Here is a 21,128-nt window from a genome sequence, read left to right on the forward strand (position 1 = left end):
GAACTCGCAGTGGTCGAGGAAGTGGAGGCAGTGGTGGAGGTAGTGGTATTTAATAACATACATGTTATTAAACCATAACATGTATGTTTTTTTTTTTTATCACACTGGCCGATTCCCACCAAGGCAGGGTGGCCCAAAAAAGAAAAACTTTCACCATCATTCACTCCATCACTGTCTTGCCAGAAGGGTGCTTTACACTACAGTTTTTAAACTGCAACATTAACACCCCTCAATTTACAATGTTTTCATGTATTTTATGATTGTTCATGGTTCAACAAGTTAAGGAAGAAGTATTGTATTATATTTCCCTACAATATATTGGGGCACCAAACATTCGCGATTTTTCAACATTCGCGAGGCTCTTGATCCCCTAACCCACTACCTCAACCACTGCCTCACCCACTGTCTCACCCACTGCCTCACCCACTGCCTCACCCACTGCCTCACCCACTGCCTCTACCATTGCCTCAACCTCTGCCTCACCCACTACCTCAACCACTGCCTCACCCACTGTCTCAACCACTGCCTCAGCCACTGCCTCAACCACTGCCTCTACCATTGCCTCAACCACTGCCTCACCCACTGCCTCAACCACTGCCTCACCCACTGCCTCAACTGCTGACTCAACCACTGCCTCACCCACTGCCTCTACCATTGCCTCAACCACTTCCCCAACCACTGCCTCTACCACTCCAGTCGCACTCAATCTACAAGCACAAAACACAATGAATTATTGTGAAATGTTTGGAAAAGCAAGGAGACTAATGCTCACTCCAGCATAAACAAAGCCACACTGACGATGTGTCAACCACTCCTTCGTATTTTTGTACAATTTCCTTCTTCAATTCTATCGTATTTATTATAATTATTATTATTATTATTATTATTACTACTACTATTGTTATTATTAGCAGTAGCAGAAATGTTCGATTCTTGCTGTGTTCAAGAGTCAACACATGATGTCACCGTCCAATACCTGTCCAAACAGCCATTCCAATATGCAATCATGAATGGGTTTACATTATTTATACTGCAGTTTAATTGCAAATAATGAACAAACAAAACACTCACTACACTGGTGGGAGGTCTGGCTGCCAGTTGGGGGGGTCGGAGGGAGGGTAGTAGGAACTTGCAGTGGTCGAGGAAGTGGAGGCAGTGGTGGAGGCAGTGGTATTTAATAACATACATGTTATTAAACCATAACATGTATGTATTTAGTACAATTTACGACGTTTTCATGTATTTTATGATTGTTCATGGTTCAACAAGTTAAGGAAGAAGTATTGTATTATATTTCCCTACAATATATTGGGGCACCAAACATTTACGATTTTTCAACATTCGTGAGGCTCTTGATCCCCTAACCCTCGCGTATGTTGAGGGAGACCTGTATTATTATTATTAGTATATTGTATTATTATTATTATATTGTATTATTATTATTGTGTGTAATAATTATTATTATTATTATTATTGTTATTATTAGTATGTACATGGTGATGGGCTCTTGGTCTAGGGAATTGGATCTGAGGTCCAGTTCCTTAAATTAATAATAATAATAATAATAATAATAAATTATAATACATATGTACAGTAGGGCCCCACTTTACGGCATTTCGCTTTACGGCGTTCTGCTAATACGGTCATTTCAAATTATGACCCAAACTCTCTATACGGCTCCCCCCTCCTGACTTTCTAATACGGTCACCGCACCCCACCCTTACATTCTCCATGAGCTCCGGAAGCACCACGTCTCTCCATTGTGTTTGGAAACTCCAAAATTTCAAGTGTTTTTAAAAGTTATTTCATATTTTGTATATACAGTGTGCTCCCGCCTTACAATATTAATCCGTTCCTGAGAGCTCATCAGAAGCTGAAATTATCGTACGGCGAATCAATTTTCCCCATAAGAAATAATGGAAATCAAATTAATCTGTGCAAGACACCCCAAAGTATGAAAGAAAAAAAATTTTTTACCACATGAAATATTAATTGTAATACACACAAACTGAGGAAGACATGCACAATTACTACTCTACTAAGACTAGAATACATGACACTTACCTTTATTGAAGATCTGGTGATAATTGATGGGATGGGAGGAGAGGAGAGTGTGGAAGTTATTGTTTAGAAGGGGAATCCCCTTCAATTAGGACTTGAGGTAGCAAGTCCTTTTTTGGGGTTACTTCCCTTCTTCTTTTAATGCCACTAGGACCAGCTTGAGAGTCACTGGACCTCTGTCGCACAACAAATCTGTCCATAGAGGTCTGTACCTCCCGTTCCTTTAAGATTTGAGTAAAATGAGCCACAACATTGTCACTGTAATAGTCACCAGCATGGCTTGCAATAGCTGTGTTAGGGTGATTTTCATCCATAAAGGTTTGCACTTCAACCCACTTTGCACACATTTCCTTAATCTTTGAAGTAGGCACAATGGATTCCACAACTGGCATAGGCTTCTCGGGGTTAGCCCCAAACCCTTCAAAATCTTTCTTAATTTCCATACTAATTCTCGCCCTTTTTACCACAGGGTTGGCACTAGAAGCTTTCTTGGGGCCCATGGTGACTTATTTCGCAGTTACAAGCACAAAAAACACTGGGATAAGGTGAAATGTACCGAATGTATGCGTGGATGCAACCGCACTGGCTGGCTTGTAAACACTGGCGCTGAGGCCACACGTGGGATGCATCTCGGACGAATCACGTAAGGCGAGGCAAAATTTTTGCATTAAAATGTATCATATGGCAGATTTAACGTAACACAATGCCATCGTAAGGCGGGGGTCCACTGTACTCTGATAATTATACTTATCTATACCTGTACCTAAATAAACTTATACACTGTGCTGGCATGCAGGTACATATTAAAATCAGTGTCTTATGTCTCGAGATGCCATATTAGTAATGATAATAAAACTCAATAATAATCAATGAGTCTCATTAAATGTCGTATATTACATTATTATACACATTTTCATTAATCCATGTATGATTTTTCAAAATTATATAATAAACATGATACATAACATAAAGATGATAAATACACCCCACAGTAGAAAAAATAAATAAATATGAGATGTGAGAGCCAGACAACTTGTACAAGTGATGGCAAGAATAACATTTTCTCTGGTCTAACATAAGAGAAAATGTGTTACTGGGGGTACCTGTAGAAAATTATTCCTTTCGTATGCCTTCACTCAGAGTGTCATTTCTTCTAAAAAATGGTGTTACATGAGAATGGGAGTGTTCCTCTTCACTTATTTTACCATATCAACGTAGAGACAACTTGTACACTATGTAACTTGCACACAAACCAGACGTGTACACTTTGTTTACATAACTCATGTTTGCCTGGTTTGTATACATAACTCCACAAGTGTCCTCTCTCACGTACTCATTCTCTCTCTCTCTCTCTCTCTCTCATTTATTTGTTTTATCTCGTTTACTCACCTCTGACCCTACACTAAGGCTACAAATGTTTTAAGGTAAGTAATGAGTGAACGGTATATGCATTTTATTGCTCTGGGATGATTAAAGGTTATAGAATATTATGTGTGGGTGGGTTGGCCTGGTATGGTAGCCTGGCTGGCTACCATACATACCACACTTGATTTCTTACAATAAATACTACTCATCTCACCCTAGATTAAGACAACAAATATTTTAAGGTAAGTAATGAGTGTACTATGTGCATTTTACTTTTTGTTTTTTAATGCCTAGTTTTATTGCTAACCCCAATGAAAATAAGTCACACTGTCTGACTTTTTTGGGTTATCCTAGGTACTTTACACATATGCTGCTATGTATGATAATCTATGTAACTGCATTTGTGTATATCTGAATAAACTTACTAAGTTAACATATGTTAGTGTAAACTTGCTATCTAGTATTTGTATGCATTTATAAGGGGGAAAAAAAGGTGTTCACTTTGCAGCGATTTCCGCTTTACGGCGGTAGCCTGCAACCTAACTTGCAGTATAAGTGGGGCCCTACTGTATTAACCCCTTGACTGTCGCAACCCAAAATCCTGAGGTGTCTCATGGTGTCGAAAAAAAAAAAATATTTCTTATGAAATGATAGAGAATCTTTTCCCAATGGTAATGACACCAAAAGAACAAAATTTTATGGAAAACTTATGGAATTACGCTCTTGTGAAGTTAGCAACCTCAGCGATATTGACGAATCGGCGATTTCGCCCACTTTGAGCCCTATTTTCGGCTAATTCCATTGTTCCAGTCAGCCAAACTCATAGCTGTTTCTTTAGAGCTCCATTTGTTCTATCAATTGAGTACAAGAAACTCCCCATTTACTGATTTTAACTACCCAATGGTCAGAAATTTGCAATTTGGCCAATTTCACGAAAATTAAAAAATATGCCAATTTCAAAATAAGGTCCAGAATGAACAATGCAGACATTCCTGGCTCTAAAATAACATTTTCTTTGTTCATCAGTCACATCTCCAGGGCCCTCTAATATTACTCTTGCTTTCTAATTTGAATTTTTATTCAAACAAAAAATAGAAGATTTACTGTTATGCAGACTACTGCAATACTGTAATAATTGTATAAATAATGTCAACCCATTCATGACTGCATATTAGAATGGCTAGTTGGACATTTATTGGACAATGACATCATTTGTTTACTTTTGAACCACGGCAAAAATCAAACATTTGCCCTACTTTGAGCTCCATTTCAAGGTTCTTTTCACAGGAAAATTAACCAAAATCACCTCTACTTCTATAACATGTTTTCCATTCTATCAAATGAGACCAAGAAAATGAGAATACAACAAAAAATACTATACGAAAATACACCACAAAGTCGGCGTTATAATCCAAAAACACGGTCAGAGTATTTTTTTCTCATTATGCACTGCGTGCTGCAGGATTTTTTTTATATGGTGCACACTGACCACACAGACCCATTCTCTCACGTGTGGGCCTATCGGCTTTCTCCTGCTTGATATGAAGCTGCTAGAATTTTTGAGTATATGTCAAACACGGTGGCTCGTAAGACGTATATATATGACCAAAACAGTCAAAGGGTTAATAATAATAATACGAATGTACTAATAATAATTATAATAATAATAATTATAATAATTATAATAATACTACAATAGTAATAATAATATGTTGTCATTTTTAGACATTCATCATAATTTTTTTTTCATATTTTTGTGTCAAATGCTTCAAAATACAAATCAGTAACCCTCTGGGTTACCAATTTGTATTTTGCCAACAAAGGGTCAAAAGGAAGAGGGGGTGTGCTGCTCTGAGTGACCGCAGCAGACCCTTGGGATGCGTAATTTTGTTTTGTATTGTACAAATTTCTTACACAATCCTTCGCCCAAAGAGACAGTATTTGCATACAATCAGCAAGAAGCTCAGGAAGCGATTAGAAACTATGAAAAAAGCTAGAGAAACGAAGAAGGCAGCAGCATAGAGAGAGGCAGTTGGCTGCCACCACCACTGTGGCCGCTGCTGCCAACACCACCACCACCACCACTGTGGGGGACGCCACCACCACCACCGTGACCACCGCCGCCACCATCACTGTGGCCACACTGATAACATCTTCACCTATATATATACATCCGTCTTGACCACACCTGTGGTTACATATGTGACAACCTCACCACTAATCATAGATAAACACAAGCTAGATGTGAGGTTATGGCCTGGGAAGAAACTAAAGTGGGAGAGTAAATAGCGGATGCTTTCTGCCGCTGCAGGCATTGCCATCACTTGCCATGTTATGGCCTATTTTATTCATTCTAGAGTATATATCCTGTTTCTATGTTATTAACATTGTGTATTATGTCATATTAGATGAATTGTGATAGATACCTAATCCGTAGAGTTTATTATTTTTTTTTTAATAAGTCGGCCGTCTCCCACCGAGGCAGGGTGACCCAAAAAGAAATTAAATCCACAAAAAGAAAATACTTTCATCATCATTCAACACTTTCACCTCACTCACACATAATCACTGTTTTTGCAGAGGTGCTTAGAATACAACAGTTTACAAGTATATACATATAAAGAATACACAACATATCCCTCCAAACTGCCAATATCCCAAACCCCTCCTTTAACCCTTTGACTGTTTCAGGCCCCTTTCTGAAACTGTCATTCTATGTCGCTAAATTTTTGAAAAAAAAAAAAATTATTTTTTCTTATGAAATGATAGAGAATCGTTTCCCGATGGTAATGACTCCAAAAGTTCGAGATTTGGTCGAAAACTCATGGAATTACGCTCCCGCGAAGTTAGCGGTCTCAGCGACATATGCATATCGGCGATTTCGCCGACTTTGAGCCCTATTTTCAGCCAATTCCGTTGTTCCAGTTGACCAAACTCATAGCTATTTCTTTAGAACTCCATTTTATCTATCCGCTACAAGAAACCTCCCATTTACCAATTTGGACTACCCAATATTGTGGTCAGAAATTGGCAACTTGGCCAATTTCATGCAAACTAAAAAAGATGCCAATTTCAAAATAGGGTCCAGAATAAACAAGGTAGATATTCTTGGCACTAAAATAACATATCCTCTGTTCATTAGTCACATCTCTAGGCCCCTCTTATATTATTATTGCTTTCTATTTTGATTTTTTATTCATACAAAAAAATACTAAATTTACTGTTATGCAGACTACTGCATTATTGTAAAAATGGTATAAATAATATCAGTGCACTAGTGAAAGAATATTAGACTCCCCAGTTGACGTGTATTGGAAGTGTGGTGTGATTTGCTTACTCCTGAACATTGGTAAAAATCGAACATTTCCGCTACTTCGAGCTCAGTTTCAAGGTCGTTTTCATCATCAAAGAAATGAAAATCATCTCTATTTCTGTAATATGTTTTCCATTTTATCACCTAAGACCATGAAAACGCAAATACATCGATAAATACTATACGAAAATACACCTCAAAGTCGGCATTTTAATCCAAAAAAAACCGATCAGTTTTTTTTTTTCTCATTACGCACTGTGTGCTGCAGGATTTTTTTTTATGTGGTGCACACTGACCACAAAGACCCATTCTCTCACATGTGGGCCTACCAGCTTTCTTCTGCTTGATTTGAAGCCGCTAGAATTATTGAGTATATATACAGTGGACCCCCACATACCGTTGGCATCACATAACGTTAAATCCGCATACCGATACATTTTATCGCTAAGATTTTGCTTCGCATACTGCTAAAAAACCCGCTCAACGCTATTCGTCCGAGACGCGTCTAATGTGCGGCCTGAGCCAGCCTCACATGTTCCGCCGGTGGCATTGTTTACCAGCCAGCCTCCGCGGTAACATCCAAGCATACAATCGGAACATTTCGTATTATTACAGTGTTTTCGGTGATTTTATCTGCAAAATAAGTGACCATAGGCCCCAAGAAAGCTTCTAGTGCCAACCCTACAGAAATAAGGGTAAGAATTACTATAGAGATGAAGAAAGAGATCATTGATAAGTATGAAAGTGGAGTGCGTGTCTCTGAGCTGGCCAGGTTGTATAGTAAACCCCAATCAACCATCGCTACTATTGTGTCCAAGAAAACGGCAATCAAAGAAGGTGTTCTTGCCAAAAGTTCAACTGTGTTTTCGAAACAGAGATCGCAAGTGATGGAAGATGTTGAGAAACTCTTATTGTTGTGGATAAATGAAAAACAGATAGCAGGAGATAGCATCTCTCAAGTGATCATAAGTGAAAAGGCTAGGAAGTTGCATGAGGATTTAATTAAAAAAATGCCTGCAACTAGTGATGATGTGAGTGAATTTAAGGCCAGCAAAGGTTGGTTTGAGAGATTTAAGAAGCGTAGTGGCATACATAGTGTGATAAGGCATGGTGAGGCTGCCAGTTCGGACCACAAAGCAGCTGAAAAATATGTGCAGGAATTCAAGGAGTACATAGACCGTGAAGGACTGAAATCTGAACAAGTGTTTAATTGTGATGAAACAGGCCTATTTTGGAAGAAAATGCCAAGCAGGACCTACATTACTCAGGAGGAAAAGGCACTCCCAGGACATAAGCCTATGAAAGACAGGCTTACTCTGTTGATGTGTTCCAATGCTAGTGGTGATTGCAAAGTGAAGCCTTTATTAGTGTATCACTCAGAAACTCCCAGAGCGTTCAGGCAAAAGAATATCCTCAAGGCTAATTTGTGTGTGCTGTGGAGGGAAAACAGTAAGGCATGGGTCACTAGGGACTTTTTCTATGACTGGTTACACCAAGCATTTGCCCCCAATGAGAAAAATTACCTAACTGAAAAGAAATTAGACCTTAAGTGCCTCCTGGTGTTAGACAATGACCCTGGTCATCCTACAGACGTGGCAGAGCGACTTTATGGGGACATGAGCTTCATTAAGGTGAAGTTTTTGCCTCCTAATACCACTCCTCTCCTGCAGCCCATGGACCAGCAGGTTATTGCAAACTTCAAAAAACTGTACACAAAAGCCGTTTGAAAGGTGCTTTGTAGTGACCTCAGAAACTCAATTGACTCTAAGAGAGTTTTGGAAAGAGCACTTTAATATCCTCAATTGTGTAAACCTTATAGGTAAGGCTTGAGAGGGAGTGACTAAGAGGACCTTGAACTCTGCTTGGAAGAAACTGTGGCCAGAATGTGTAGACCAAAGGGATTTTGAAAGGTTTGAGGCTAACCCTGGGAATCATATGCCAGTTGAGGAATCCATTGTGGCATTGGGAAAGTCCTTGGTGTTGGAGGTTAGTGGGGATGATGTGGAAAAGTTGGTGGAGGAGGACAATGAAGAACTAACCACTGATGAGCTGCTAGATCAACTTCAACAGCAAGAGGCCAGACCTGAGGAAACTGCTTCGGAGGAGGGGAGAGAGAAATTGAGGAAGTTGCCTACTTCAAAGATTAAGGAAATGTGTGGAATGTGGCTTAAAGTGCAAACCTTTTTTGATGACAATCACCCTAACACAGCTATTGCAAGCCGTGCTGGTGACTATTACACTGACAATGTTGTGAACCACTTTAGGAAAGTCATAAAGGAAAGGGAGGTACAGGCCTCTACAGACAGATATGTTGTGCGACGTAAGTCCAGTGACTCTGAAGCTGGTCCTTGTGGCATTAAAAGAAGAAGGGAAGTAACCCCGGAAAAGAACTTGACACCTCAAGTCTTAATGGAAGGGGATTCCCCTTCTAAACACTAAGACTCTCTCCTCCTCCCATCCCATCAATCATCACCAGATCTTCAATAAACATAAGTGTCATGTAACTGTGCATGTCTTTTTCAGTTTGTGTGTATTAAAATTAATATTTCATGTGGTAAAAAAAAATTTTTCATACTTTGGGGTGTCTTGCACGGATTAATTTGATTTCCATTATTTCTTATGGGGAAAATTCATTCGCATAACGATAATTTCGTGTAACAATGAGCTCTCAGGAACGGATTAATATCGTGATGCCGGGGTCCACTGTACGTCTGAAACACTGGCTCGTAAGACGTGTACATACGACCAAAACAGGCAAAGGGTTAAAGTGCAGACATTGTACATCCCATTTCCAGGACTCAAGTCCGGCTATATAAAATAACCGGTTTCCCTGAATGCCTTCATTAAATATTACCCTGCTCACATTCCAACAGCTCGTCAGGTCCCAAATACCATTCGTCTCCATTCACTCCTATCTAACACGTTCACACACGCTTGCTGGAAGTCCAAGCCCCTCTCCCACAAAACCTCCTTTACCCCCTCCCTCCAACCTTTTCGAGAATGACCCCTACCTCGCCTTCCTTCCCCTACAGATTTATACGCTCTCCATGTCATTCTACTTTGATCCATTCTCTCTAAATGACCAAACCCCCTCAACAACCCCTCTTCAGCCCTATGACTAATACTTTCATTAACTCTACACCTTTTCCTAATTTCCACACTCCGAATTTTCTGCATAATATTTACACCACACACTGCCCTTAGACAGGACATCTCCACTGCCTCCAACCGCCTCCTCGCTGCAGCATTTACAATCCAAGCTTCACACCCATATAAGAGTGTTGGTACCACTATACTTTCATACATTCCCTTCTTTGCCTCCAAATATAATGTTCTTTGTCTCCACATACACCTCAACACACCACTCATCTTTTTACCCCTCATCAATTCTACGATTAACCTCATCCTTCATAAATCCATCTGCTGATACGTCAACTCCCAAATATCTGAAAACATTCACTTCTTCCATACTCCTCCTCCCCAATTTAATATCCAATTTTTCTTTATCTAAATTATTTCATACCCTCATCCCCTTACTATTTTCTATGTTTACTTTCAACTTTCTACCTTTACACACACTCCCAAATTCGTCCACTAACCTTTGCAATTTTTCTTTAGAATCACCCATAAGCACAGAATCATCAGCAAAAAGTAACTGTCATTTCCCATTTTGTATTTGATTCCCCATAATTTAATCCCACCACTCTCCCGAACACCCTAGCATTTACTTCTTTTACAGCCCCATCTATAAATATATTAAACAACCATGGTGACATTACACATCCCTAAGACCTACTTTTACTATTACTGGTAGTAGGTTGGTAGACAGCAACCACCCAGGGAGGTACTACCCTCCTACCAAGTGAGTGTAAAACGAAAGCCTATAATTGTTTTACATGATGGTAGGATTGCTGGTGTCTTTTGTCTGTCTCATAAACATGCAAGATTTCAGGTATGTCTTGCTACTTCTACTTACACTTAGGTCACACTACACATACATGTACAAGCATATACACACACACCCCTCTGGGTTTTCTTCTATTTTCTTTCTAGTTCTTGTTCTTGTTTATTTCCTCTTATCTCCATGGGGAAGTGGAACAGAATTCTTCCTCCGTAAGCCATGCATGTTGTAAGAGGAGACTAAAATGCCGGGGGCAAGGGCCTAGTAACCCCTTCTCCAGTATAAATTACTAAATTTAAAAAGAGAAACTTTCGTTATTCTTTTTGGGCCACCCTGCCTCGGTGGGATATAGCCGGTTTGTTGGAAAAAAAAAAAATGGTGACATTACACATCCCTAAGATCTACTTTTACTATTACTGGTAGTAGGTTGGTAGACAGTAACCGCCCAGGGAGATACTACCATCCTACCAAGTGAGTGTAAAACGAAAACCTGTAATTCTTTTACATGATGGTAGGATTGCTGGTGTTGTTTGTCTGTCTCATAAATATGCAAGATTGCAGGTATGTCTTGCTACTTCTACTTACACTTAGGTCACACTACACATACATGTACACGTTTATCTATACACACTCATCTGAGCTTTCTTTGATTTTATCTTAATAGTTCTTGTTTCTTATTACTTTTTGTTTTATATCCATGGGGAAGTGGAATAAGAATCTTTCTTCTGTAAGCCATTAGTGTTGTAAAAGTAAACTAAAATGCCAGGAACAATGGGCTAGTAACCCCTTTTCCTGTAATAACTACTAAAATGAATAAGAAGAAAAATTTTCCAATAGAGTTGATTTTTTTTTTTTTTTCAACAAGTCGGCCGTCTCCCACCGAGGCAGGGTGACCCAAAAAAAGAAAGAAAATCCCCAAAAAGAAAATACTTTCATCATCATTCAACCCTTTCACCACACTCACACATTATCACTGTTTTTGCAGAGGTGCTCAGAATACAACAGTTTAGAAGCATACACATATAAAGATACACAACATATCCCTCCAAACTGCCAATATCCCAAACCCCTCCTTTAAAGTGCAGGCATTGTACTTCCCATTTCCAGGACTCAAGTCCGACTATATGAAAATAACCGGTTTCCCTGAATCCCTTCACTAAATATTACCCTGCTCACACTCCAACAGATCGTCAGGTCCCAAGTATCATTCGTCTCCATTCACTCCTATCTAACACGCTCATGCACGCTTGCTGGAGGTCCAAGCCCCTTGCCCACAAAACCTACTTTACCCCCTCTTTCCAACCCTTTTGAGGACGACCCCTACCCCTCCTTCCTTTCCCTATAGATTTATATGCTTTCCATGTCATTCTACTTTGATCCATTCTCTCTAAATGACCAAACCACCTCAACAACCCCTCTTCTGCCCTCTGATTAATGCTTTTATTAACTCCACACCTTCTCCTAATTTCCACACTACGAATTTCCTGCATAATATTTACACCACACATTACCCTTAGACAGGACATCTCCACTGCCTCCAACCGTCTCCTCGCTGCTGCATTTACCACCCAAGCTTCACATCCATATAAGAGTGTTGGTACTACTATACTTTCATACATTCCCTTCTTTGCCTCCATAGATAACGTTTTTTGACTCCACATATACCTCAACGCACCACTCACCTTTTTTCCCTCATCAATTCTAAGATTAACCTCATCCTTCATAAACCCATCCACCGACACGTCAACTCCCAAGTATCTGAAAACATTCACTTCTTCCATACTCCTCCTCCCCAATTTGATATCCAATTTTTCTTTATCTAAATCATTTAATACCCTCATCACCTTACTCTTTTCTATGTTCACTTTCAACTTTCTACCTTTACACACATTCTCAAACTCATCCACTAACCTTTGCAATTTTTCTTTAGAATCTCCCATAAGCACAGTATCATCAGCAAAAAGTAACTGTGTCAGTTCCCATTTTGAATTTGATTCCCCATAATTTAATCCCACCCCTCTCCCGAACACCCTAGCATTTACTTCTTTTACAACCCCATCTATAAATATATTAAACAACCATGGTGACATTACACATCCCTGTCTAAGACCTACTTTTACCGGGAAGTATTCTCCCTCTCTTCTACATACCCTAACCTGAGCCTCATTATCCTCATAAAAGCTCTTTACAGCATTTAGTAACTTACCACCTATTCCATATACTTGCAACATCTGCCACATTGCTCCTCTATCCATTCTATCATATGCCTTTTCTAAATCCATAAATGCAATAAAAACTTCCCTACCTTTATCTAAATACTGTTCACATATATGCTTCTATGTAAACACTTGATCTACACATCCCCTACCCACTCTGAAGCCTCCCAGCTCATCCGCAATCCTACATTCTGTCTTACCTCTAATTCTTTCAATTATAACCCTACCATATACTTTTCCTGGTATACTCAGTAAACTTATTCCTCTATAATTTTTACCATCTCTTTTGTCCCCTTTCCCTTTATATAAAGGGACTATACATGCTCTCCGCCAATCCCTAGGTACCTTCCCCTCTTTCATACATTTATTAAACAAAAGTACCAACCACTCCAACACTATATCCCCCCCTACTTTTAACATTTCTGTCATGATCCCATCAGTTCCAGCTGCTTTACCCCCTTTCATTCTACGTAATGCCTCATGTACCTCCCCCACACTTACATTCTGTTCTTCTTCACTCCTAAAAGATGGTATACATCCCTGGCCAGTGCATGAAATTACCGCCTCCCTTTCTTCCTCAACATTTAAAAGTTCCTCAAAATATCCTTGCCATCTACCTAATACCTCCATCTCCCCATCTACTAACTCCCCTACTCTGTTTTTAACTGACAAATCCATACTTTCCCTAGGCTTTCTTAACTTGTTTAACTCACTCCAAAATTTTTTCTTATTTTCATTAAAATTTCTTGACAGTGCCTCTCCCACTCTTTCATCTGCTCTCCTTTTGCACTCTCTCACCACTCTCTTCACCTTTCTTTTACTCTCCATATACTCTGCTCTTCTTATAACACTTCTGCTTTGTAAAAACCTCTCATAAGCTACCTTTTTCTCTTTTATTACACCCTTTACTTCATCATTCCACCAATCACTCCTGTTTCCTCCTGCCCCCACCCTCCTATAACCACAAACTTCTGCCCCACATTATTTTGTCATGCCTCCTGAGAGGCTGGAACAGATTAATTGCATGTCAATTAATTTAAATGAGGAAAACTGGCTCAGCATACGAACAAATCAGGATACGAACAAGGTCACGGATTGGATTAAATTCGTAAGCCGAGGTTCCACTGTATAAAGAAAAGCTACACATACATTAAAGACGTATAATTATTCTGCAATCTCCATGGGGAAGTGGAACAGAATTCTTCCTCCGTAAGCCATGTGTGTTGTAAGAGGCAACTAAAATGCCGGGAACAAGGGGCTAGTAACCCCTTCTCCTGTATAAATTACTAAATTTAAAAAGAGAAACTTTCGTTTTTCTTTTTGGGCCACCCTGCCTCGGTGGGATACAGCCGGTGCGTTGAAAGAAAGAAAGAATTATTCTGGAAATAATGAATTAACACCTAACAATTTTAAACACTCAGTATACCTCAGATTCTGAAAAAGCCAAAGACAAAATAAAAATTACTAGAAACTTACTCTCAAATGATTGAGGAGGAAGGAGAGAGAGCACTTCATAGAGACGGAGTCGTACCATAGCTGTAGAAGCTTTGAGGTGCTGACCATACTGCTTCACAATGTGTGTTATACTGTAGATTACGAAAAATATGATATGATTATACTCTACTAATTCTGTGCTGAGAAATTTTATTTCAAGCTCATTATTTAATGATGATATGCTAAATTCCCTCTAATTTATTCAAACTAAAAATATATTACTGCACTGTACTTTATTTTGATAATTAATCCACACAAAGTACCTGGAAAGCATGAGAAGGGCAGCCTCAATTGGTAAGAGTAGTCTCCGTACAGTATCTTCAGCAGCCAATTCTGAGCAGTGAAGCAAAAAGCTGTGCATAGATGTAAGGGCACCTGCTCTACCTTCCAGAGTTACCTAAATAAAAAAAAAATATACGAACAAGTCAGCAACAATATAGTGTCTGCACATTCCAACAAGCTGAATTTTTTTATATAAATTTTTTTTTTAACACATCAGCCATCTCTCACTGAGGCAGGGTGACCCAACTTAAAGAAATGCTTTTACAATCATTCACACAATCACTGTCTTTGCAGAGGTGCTGAGATAAGACAGTCAAGATGTCACTCCAAACAGCCAATATCCCAAACCCCTCCTTTAAATTGTTACATTGTAATACTGTAATCTTCATTAACTAATTCAGTAGTGTAAAAAATCATATTATCATGTAGCATCACCTGATATAATATTAAATTTTCCTATACTCACTCAAACTCGTCTAATGATCATATAAACTATGTATTATTCCTTACTAGTCTTAAGTTAATCTTTAAGTTTGCTCAAAATGCTCAGCATACAGAGGGGCTTTTGGCATGTACACCAAACTATTATATTCCACTGTACAACCATGTAATTTGTCAAAATAGAAAATCTAAATCTAAAGTGCAAGAACTGTATTTCCCACCTCCAGGACTCAAGTCTGACTAACCAGTTTCCCTGAATCCCTTCACAAGATATTACTCTGCTTACATTCCAACAGCTTGTCAGGTCCCCAAAACCATTTGTCTCCATTCACTTTCATGTATCAGTAAATAATGCCACATTTTACCAGCTAAGACACAATTTTTTTACTAAATAATGTGTCCATACTAATACCTACCATAATATAAATGCAAGCTTTCCAAGAAAATGTGAAAAAATTATATCTCAAGAAAAGCTTTTCAAGGCTATTGGCATTTGTTTTTGTTATTGTTTAGTTGAGGGTTGTGACAACCCCAGGGCCACTGTACCTCTCACTGCTGCAAAATTAACTACCAGAATGCTTTTGCAATTATTTATTACATATTAATAAGTTAATTACAATAAAGGAATATAATTATCATTTCCCTAGCAATTTTAACAATAAAAATAGAGTATCACTATGTTAGGGTGGGTGGGTGGTATACTCAGAGGCTGTTACCTCTTAACACCAACACAACAACAATAAACCCTCACAGATGTCCTAGTGACTTTACTACAATATACGAGTGTTCCAACTAAACTGATGCACAAATATACAGAAAGCAAGTACTGAATACACATTATATCCAGGTTCCTCTCATCTTTTAACCTTTCTTATGCAAAGTAAGATAAGCAGAGGATATATAAACACTGGGAAGGTCCCTCACATGGATAAGTGCAGTTCATGTTTACCCTCTCAATTTATATACAAATATTGTCTCTAGCATGCTTACATTTAAACACAGCAAGCGTGCATGAGCGTGTTAGATAGGAGTGAATGGAGACGAATGGTACTTGGGACCTGACGATCTGTTGGAGTGTGAGCAGGGTAATATTTAGTGAAGGGATTCAGGGAAACCGGTTATTTTCATATAGTCGGACTTGAGTCCTGGAAATGGGAAGTACAATGCCTGCACTTTAAAGGAGGGGTTTGGGATATTGGCAGTTTGGAGGGATATGTTGTGCATCTTTATGTGTGTATGCTTCTAGACTGTTGCATTCTGAGCACCTCTGCAAAAACAGTGATAATGTGCGAGTGTGGTGAAAGTGTTGAATGATGATGAAAGTATTTTCTTTTTGGGGATTTTCTTTCTTTTTTTTGGGTCACCCTGCCTCGGTGGGAGACGGCCGACTTGTTGAAAAAAAAAAAAAAAAAAAGTTTTTTTAGGCACAGGTTGGGCTTTTAGGATTTAGGCACAGACTCGTTGGATTGCGTGCAGCCAGCCACCATGCCACAGCGTTTTTTCATATTTTTCACGGTCTCTCTTGCATGCTGAACTTTAAACTGTGTCAGTGAACTTATAAGCTTCTCTCTTTTATGTGCGGGTTATTTGTGTATTGTGTAAGCTATATCCCTCCAGCGCTTGGAACTAATCTTCCGGAAAAAATATCTACCGAGTCAAAAAAGGAGAATCAGTCTACAATAACAAAGCATAACCATACTCTGAGAGGGAAACTTAGGTCTAGTGTGCCAGAAAAATAATATTAGAACTTTTTGTCAGAGGAAAGACAGTCTCCCTGATAATAGTATGTTATACATAGTGATAAAAGAGAAAAAGGTAGCTTATGAGAGGTTTTTACAAAGCAGAAGTGTTATAAGAAGAGCAGAGTATATGGAGAGTAAAAGAAAGATGAAGAGAGTGGTGAGAGAGTGCAAAAGGAGAGCAGATGATAGAGTGGGAGAGGCACTGTCAAGAAATTTTAATGAAAATAAGAAAAAATTTTGGAGTGAGTTAAACAAGTTAAGAAAGCCTAGGGAAAGTATGGATTTGTCAGTTAAAAACAGAGTAGGGGAGTTAGTAGATGGGGAGATGGAGGTATTAGGTAGATGGCGAGAATATTTTGAGGAACTTTTAAATGTTAAGGAAGAAAGAGAGGCAGTAATTTCATGCACTGGTCAGGGAGGTATACCATCTTTTAGGAGTGAAGAAGAGCAGAATGTAAGTGTGGGGGAGGTACGTGAGGCATTACGTAGAATGAAAGGGGGTAAAGCAGCTGGAACTGATGGGATCATGACAGAAATGTTAAAAGCAGGGGGGGATATAGTGTTGGAGTAGTTGGTACTTTTGTTTAATAAATGTATGAAAGAGGGGAAGGTACCTAGGGATTGGCGGAGAGCATGTATAGTCCCTTTATATAAAGGGAAAGGGGACAAAAGAGACTGTAAAAATTATAGAGGAATAAGTTTACTGAGTATACCAGGAAAAGTGTACGGTAGGGTTATAATTGAAAGAATTAGAGGGAAGACAGAATGTAGGATTGCGGATGAGCAAGGAGGTTTCAGAGTGGGTAGGGGATGTGTAGATCAAGTGTTTACATTGAAGCATATATGTGAACAGTATTTAGATAAAGGTAGGGAAGTTTTTATTGCATTTATGGATTTAGAAAAGGCATATGATAGTGTGGATAGAGGAGCAATGTGGCAGATGTTGCAAGTATATGGAATAGGTGGTAAGTTATTAAATTCTGTAAAGAGTTTTTATGAGGATAGTGAGGCTCAGGTTAGGGTGTGTAGAAGAGAGGGAGACTACTTCCCGGTAAAAGTAGGTCTTAGACAGGGATGTGTAATGTCACCATGGTTGTTTAATATATTTATAGATGGGGTTGTAAAGGAAGTAAATGCTAGGGTGTTCGGGAGAGGGGTGGGATTAAATTTTGGGGAATCAAATTCAAAATGGGAATTGACACAGTTACTTTTTGCTGATACTGTGCTTATGGGAGATTCTATAGAAAAATTGCAAAGGTTAGTGGATGAGTTTGGGAATGTGTGTAAAGGTAGAAAGTTGAAAGTGAGCATAGAAAAGAGTAAGGTGATGAGGGTATCAAATGATTTAGATAAAGAAAAATTGGATATCAAACTGGGGAGGAGGAGTATGGAAGAAGTGAATGTTTTCAGATATTTGGGAGTTGACGTGTCGGCGGATGGATTTATGAAGGATGAGGTTAATCATAGAATTGATGAGGGAAAAAAGGTGAGTGGTGCGTTGAGGTATATGTGGAGTCAAAACACGTTATCTATGAAGGCAAAGAAGGGAATGTATGAAAGTATAGTAGTACCAACACTCTTACATGGGTATGAAGCTTGGGTGGTAAATGCAGCAGCGAGGAGATGGCTGGAGGCAGTGAAGATGTCCTGTTTAAGGGCAATGTGTGGTGTAAATATTATGCAGAAAATTCGGAGTGTGGAAATTAGGAAAAGGTGTGGAGTTAATAAAAGTATTAGTCAGAGGGCAGAAGAGGGGTTGTTGAGGTGGTTTGGTCATTTAGAGAGAATGGATCAAAGTTCTTTGCTGATGACACTGTGCTCTTGGGAGATTCTGAAGAGAAGTTGCAGAGATTGGTGGATGAATTTGGCAGGGTGTGCAAAAGAAGAAAATTAAAGGTGAATACAGGAAAGAGTACGGTTATGAGGATAACAAAAAGATTAGGTGATGAAAGATTGAACATCAGATTGGAGGGAGAGAGTATGGAGGAGGTGAACGTATTCAGATATTTGGGAGTGGACGTGTCAGCAGATGGGTCTATGAAAGATGAGGTGACTCATAGAATTGATGAGGGAAAAAGAGTGAGTGGTGCACTTAGGAGTCTGTGGAGACAAAGAACTTTGTCCTTGGAGGCAAAGAGGGGAATGTATGAGAGTATAGTTTTACCAACGCTCTTATATGGGTGTGAAGCATGGGTGATGAATGTTGCAGCGAGGAGAAGGCTGGAGGCAGTGGAGATGTCATGTCTGAGGGCAATGTGTGGTGTGAATATAATGCAGAGAATTCGTAGTTTGGAAGTTAGGAGGACGTGCGGGATTACCAAAACTGTTGTCCAGAGGGCTGAGGAAGGGTTGTTGAGGTGGTTCGGACATGTAGAGAGAATGGAGCGAAACAGAATGACTTCAAGAGTGTATCAGTCTGTAGTGGAAGGAAGGCGGGGTAGGGGTCGGCCTAGGAAAGGTTGGAGGGAGGGGGTAAAGGAGGTTTTGTGTGCGAGGGGCTTGGACTTCCAGCAGGCATGCGTGAGCGTGTTTGATAGGAGTGAATGGAGACAAATCGTTTTTAATACTTGACGTGCTGTTGGAGTGTGAGCAAAGTAACATTTATGAAGGGATTCAGGGAAACCGGCAGGCCGGACTTGAGTCCTGGAGATGGGAAGTACAGTGCCTGCACTCTGAAGGAGGGGTGTTAATGTTGCAGTTTAAAAACTGTAGTGTAAAGCACCCTTCTGGCAAGACAGTGATGGAGTGAATGATGGTGAAAGTTTTTCTTTTTCGGGCCACCCTGCCTTGGTGGGAATCGGCCAGTGTGATAAAAAAAAAAAAAAGGATCAAAGTAGAATGACATGGAAAGCATATAAATCTATAGGGGAAGGAAGGCGGGGTAGGGGTCATCCTCGAAAGGGTTGGAGAGAGGTGGTAAAGGAGGTTTTGTGGGCAAGGGGCTTGGACTTCCAGCAAGCGTGTGTGAGCGTGTTAAATAGGAGTGAATGGAGACGAATGGTACTTGGGACCTGACGATCTGTTGGAGTGTGAGTAGGGTAATATTTAGTGAAGGGATTCAGGGAAACCGGTTATTTTCATATAGTCAGACTTGAGTCCTGGAAATGGGAAGTACAATACCTGCACTTTAAAGGAGGGGTTTGGGATATTGGTAGTTTGGAGGGATATGTTGTGTATCTTTATACGTATATGCTTCTAAACTGTTATATTCTGAGCACCTCTGCAAAAACAGTGATAATGTGTGAGTGTGGTGAAAGTGTTGAATGATGATGAAAGTATTTTCTTTTTTGGGGATTTTCTTTCTTTTTTGGGTCACCCTGCCTCGGTGGGAGACAGCCAACTTGTTGAAGAAAAAAAAAAAAAAACTCCAATTATAAATCATAAAATAATACTGTAACAAAAGAAAAGAGTGATATCAACAATTCTTGCCAACCTGCCAGGTGAAAGCATCTCCGCGAGCTTTCTCACTTTCAATTTCTTTACTTGATCTAGGGAAAGAGTTTTTCCACAGAAGCAACATCCGAGGTAGCAGCCCACGCACCACCCCAACACCTGTGTCAAAAGATCAAATACAAAAACGATTATTTTTAAATTGATCAATACTTGCTTTCTTCCTCCCTTCCTACTTTCTCTCCCTCTCACCCCCCCCCCTCTTTCTCCTCTCTCCCATAAATCTGTAAACAAACTCAAATCTGGAGTGCATGATACCATCTTAACATCACATGAAAATGGCAAACTTACCTAGTGTCATAATAGAGCCAATAATCAGCCAGCCTGCTTGAGTTCGGTGGAGAGACAAACGAGAATTTTGACTGGCCGATCGAAGTAGCTCTTCAGCAATATTAAAGAGAACTTTGCCTCGCATGTGTGGTATTCCCAGTGGGGTTTTCTGCACACATCCAACTAATGCTGACACAACACAGCTGTAAAAGAAGACAATAGTAAATTACTCGCAATACCTAGGTATGATTAGTTTAGGTACAATAGCTACAATACATTGCTCTACTCCAATACCATGGAAATGAATGACAATGTGTACACACCAATGATTAATTGATATGTAGATGCTCCTTCTGAAGAAATTTATTTTTTTTTTAGCATGCTGACCATCTTCCACCGAAACACTATCACTGTCTTGCCAGAGATGCACAGATATGACAATTTAGATATCCCTTTCAAAAGCAAATATCCCAAACCCCTCCTTTAGAGTAAAGGCTCTATACTTCCCACCTCCAGGACTCGTGACTGGCCAACTGGTTTCCCTGAATCCCTTCACAAAATATTCATCTGAATCTCATCAGGTCAACAATTAA

The 21,128-nt window shown here is 39.5% G+C and overlaps 1 protein-coding gene across 2 annotated transcripts in view; it reads right to left on the bottom strand.

Moving 5' to 3' along the window:
• The window catches only part of LOC128688991 (HEAT repeat-containing protein 5B), a 255,910-nt gene that overhangs the window by 167,480 nt on the left and 67,302 nt on the right, over window positions 1-21,128 (bottom strand). For both annotated transcript variants that reach the window (XM_070087247.1, XM_070087248.1), the window contains exons 10-13: window positions 20,557-20,738; window positions 20,249-20,367; window positions 14,614-14,747; window positions 14,333-14,442 (exon numbers count right to left, since the gene is read on the bottom strand). In XM_070087247.1, the coding sequence (XP_069943348.1) occupies window positions 14,333-14,442; window positions 14,614-14,747; window positions 20,249-20,367; window positions 20,557-20,738 (545 nt within the window). The remainder of the gene's footprint in view (window positions 1-14,332; window positions 14,443-14,613; window positions 14,748-20,248; window positions 20,368-20,556; window positions 20,739-21,128) is intronic.

The sequence above is a fragment of the Cherax quadricarinatus genome, chromosome 21, assembly GCF_038502225.1.
Source record: "Cherax quadricarinatus isolate ZL_2023a chromosome 21, ASM3850222v1, whole genome shotgun sequence".
NCBI lineage: Eukaryota > Metazoa > Arthropoda > Malacostraca > Decapoda > Parastacidae > Cherax > Cherax quadricarinatus.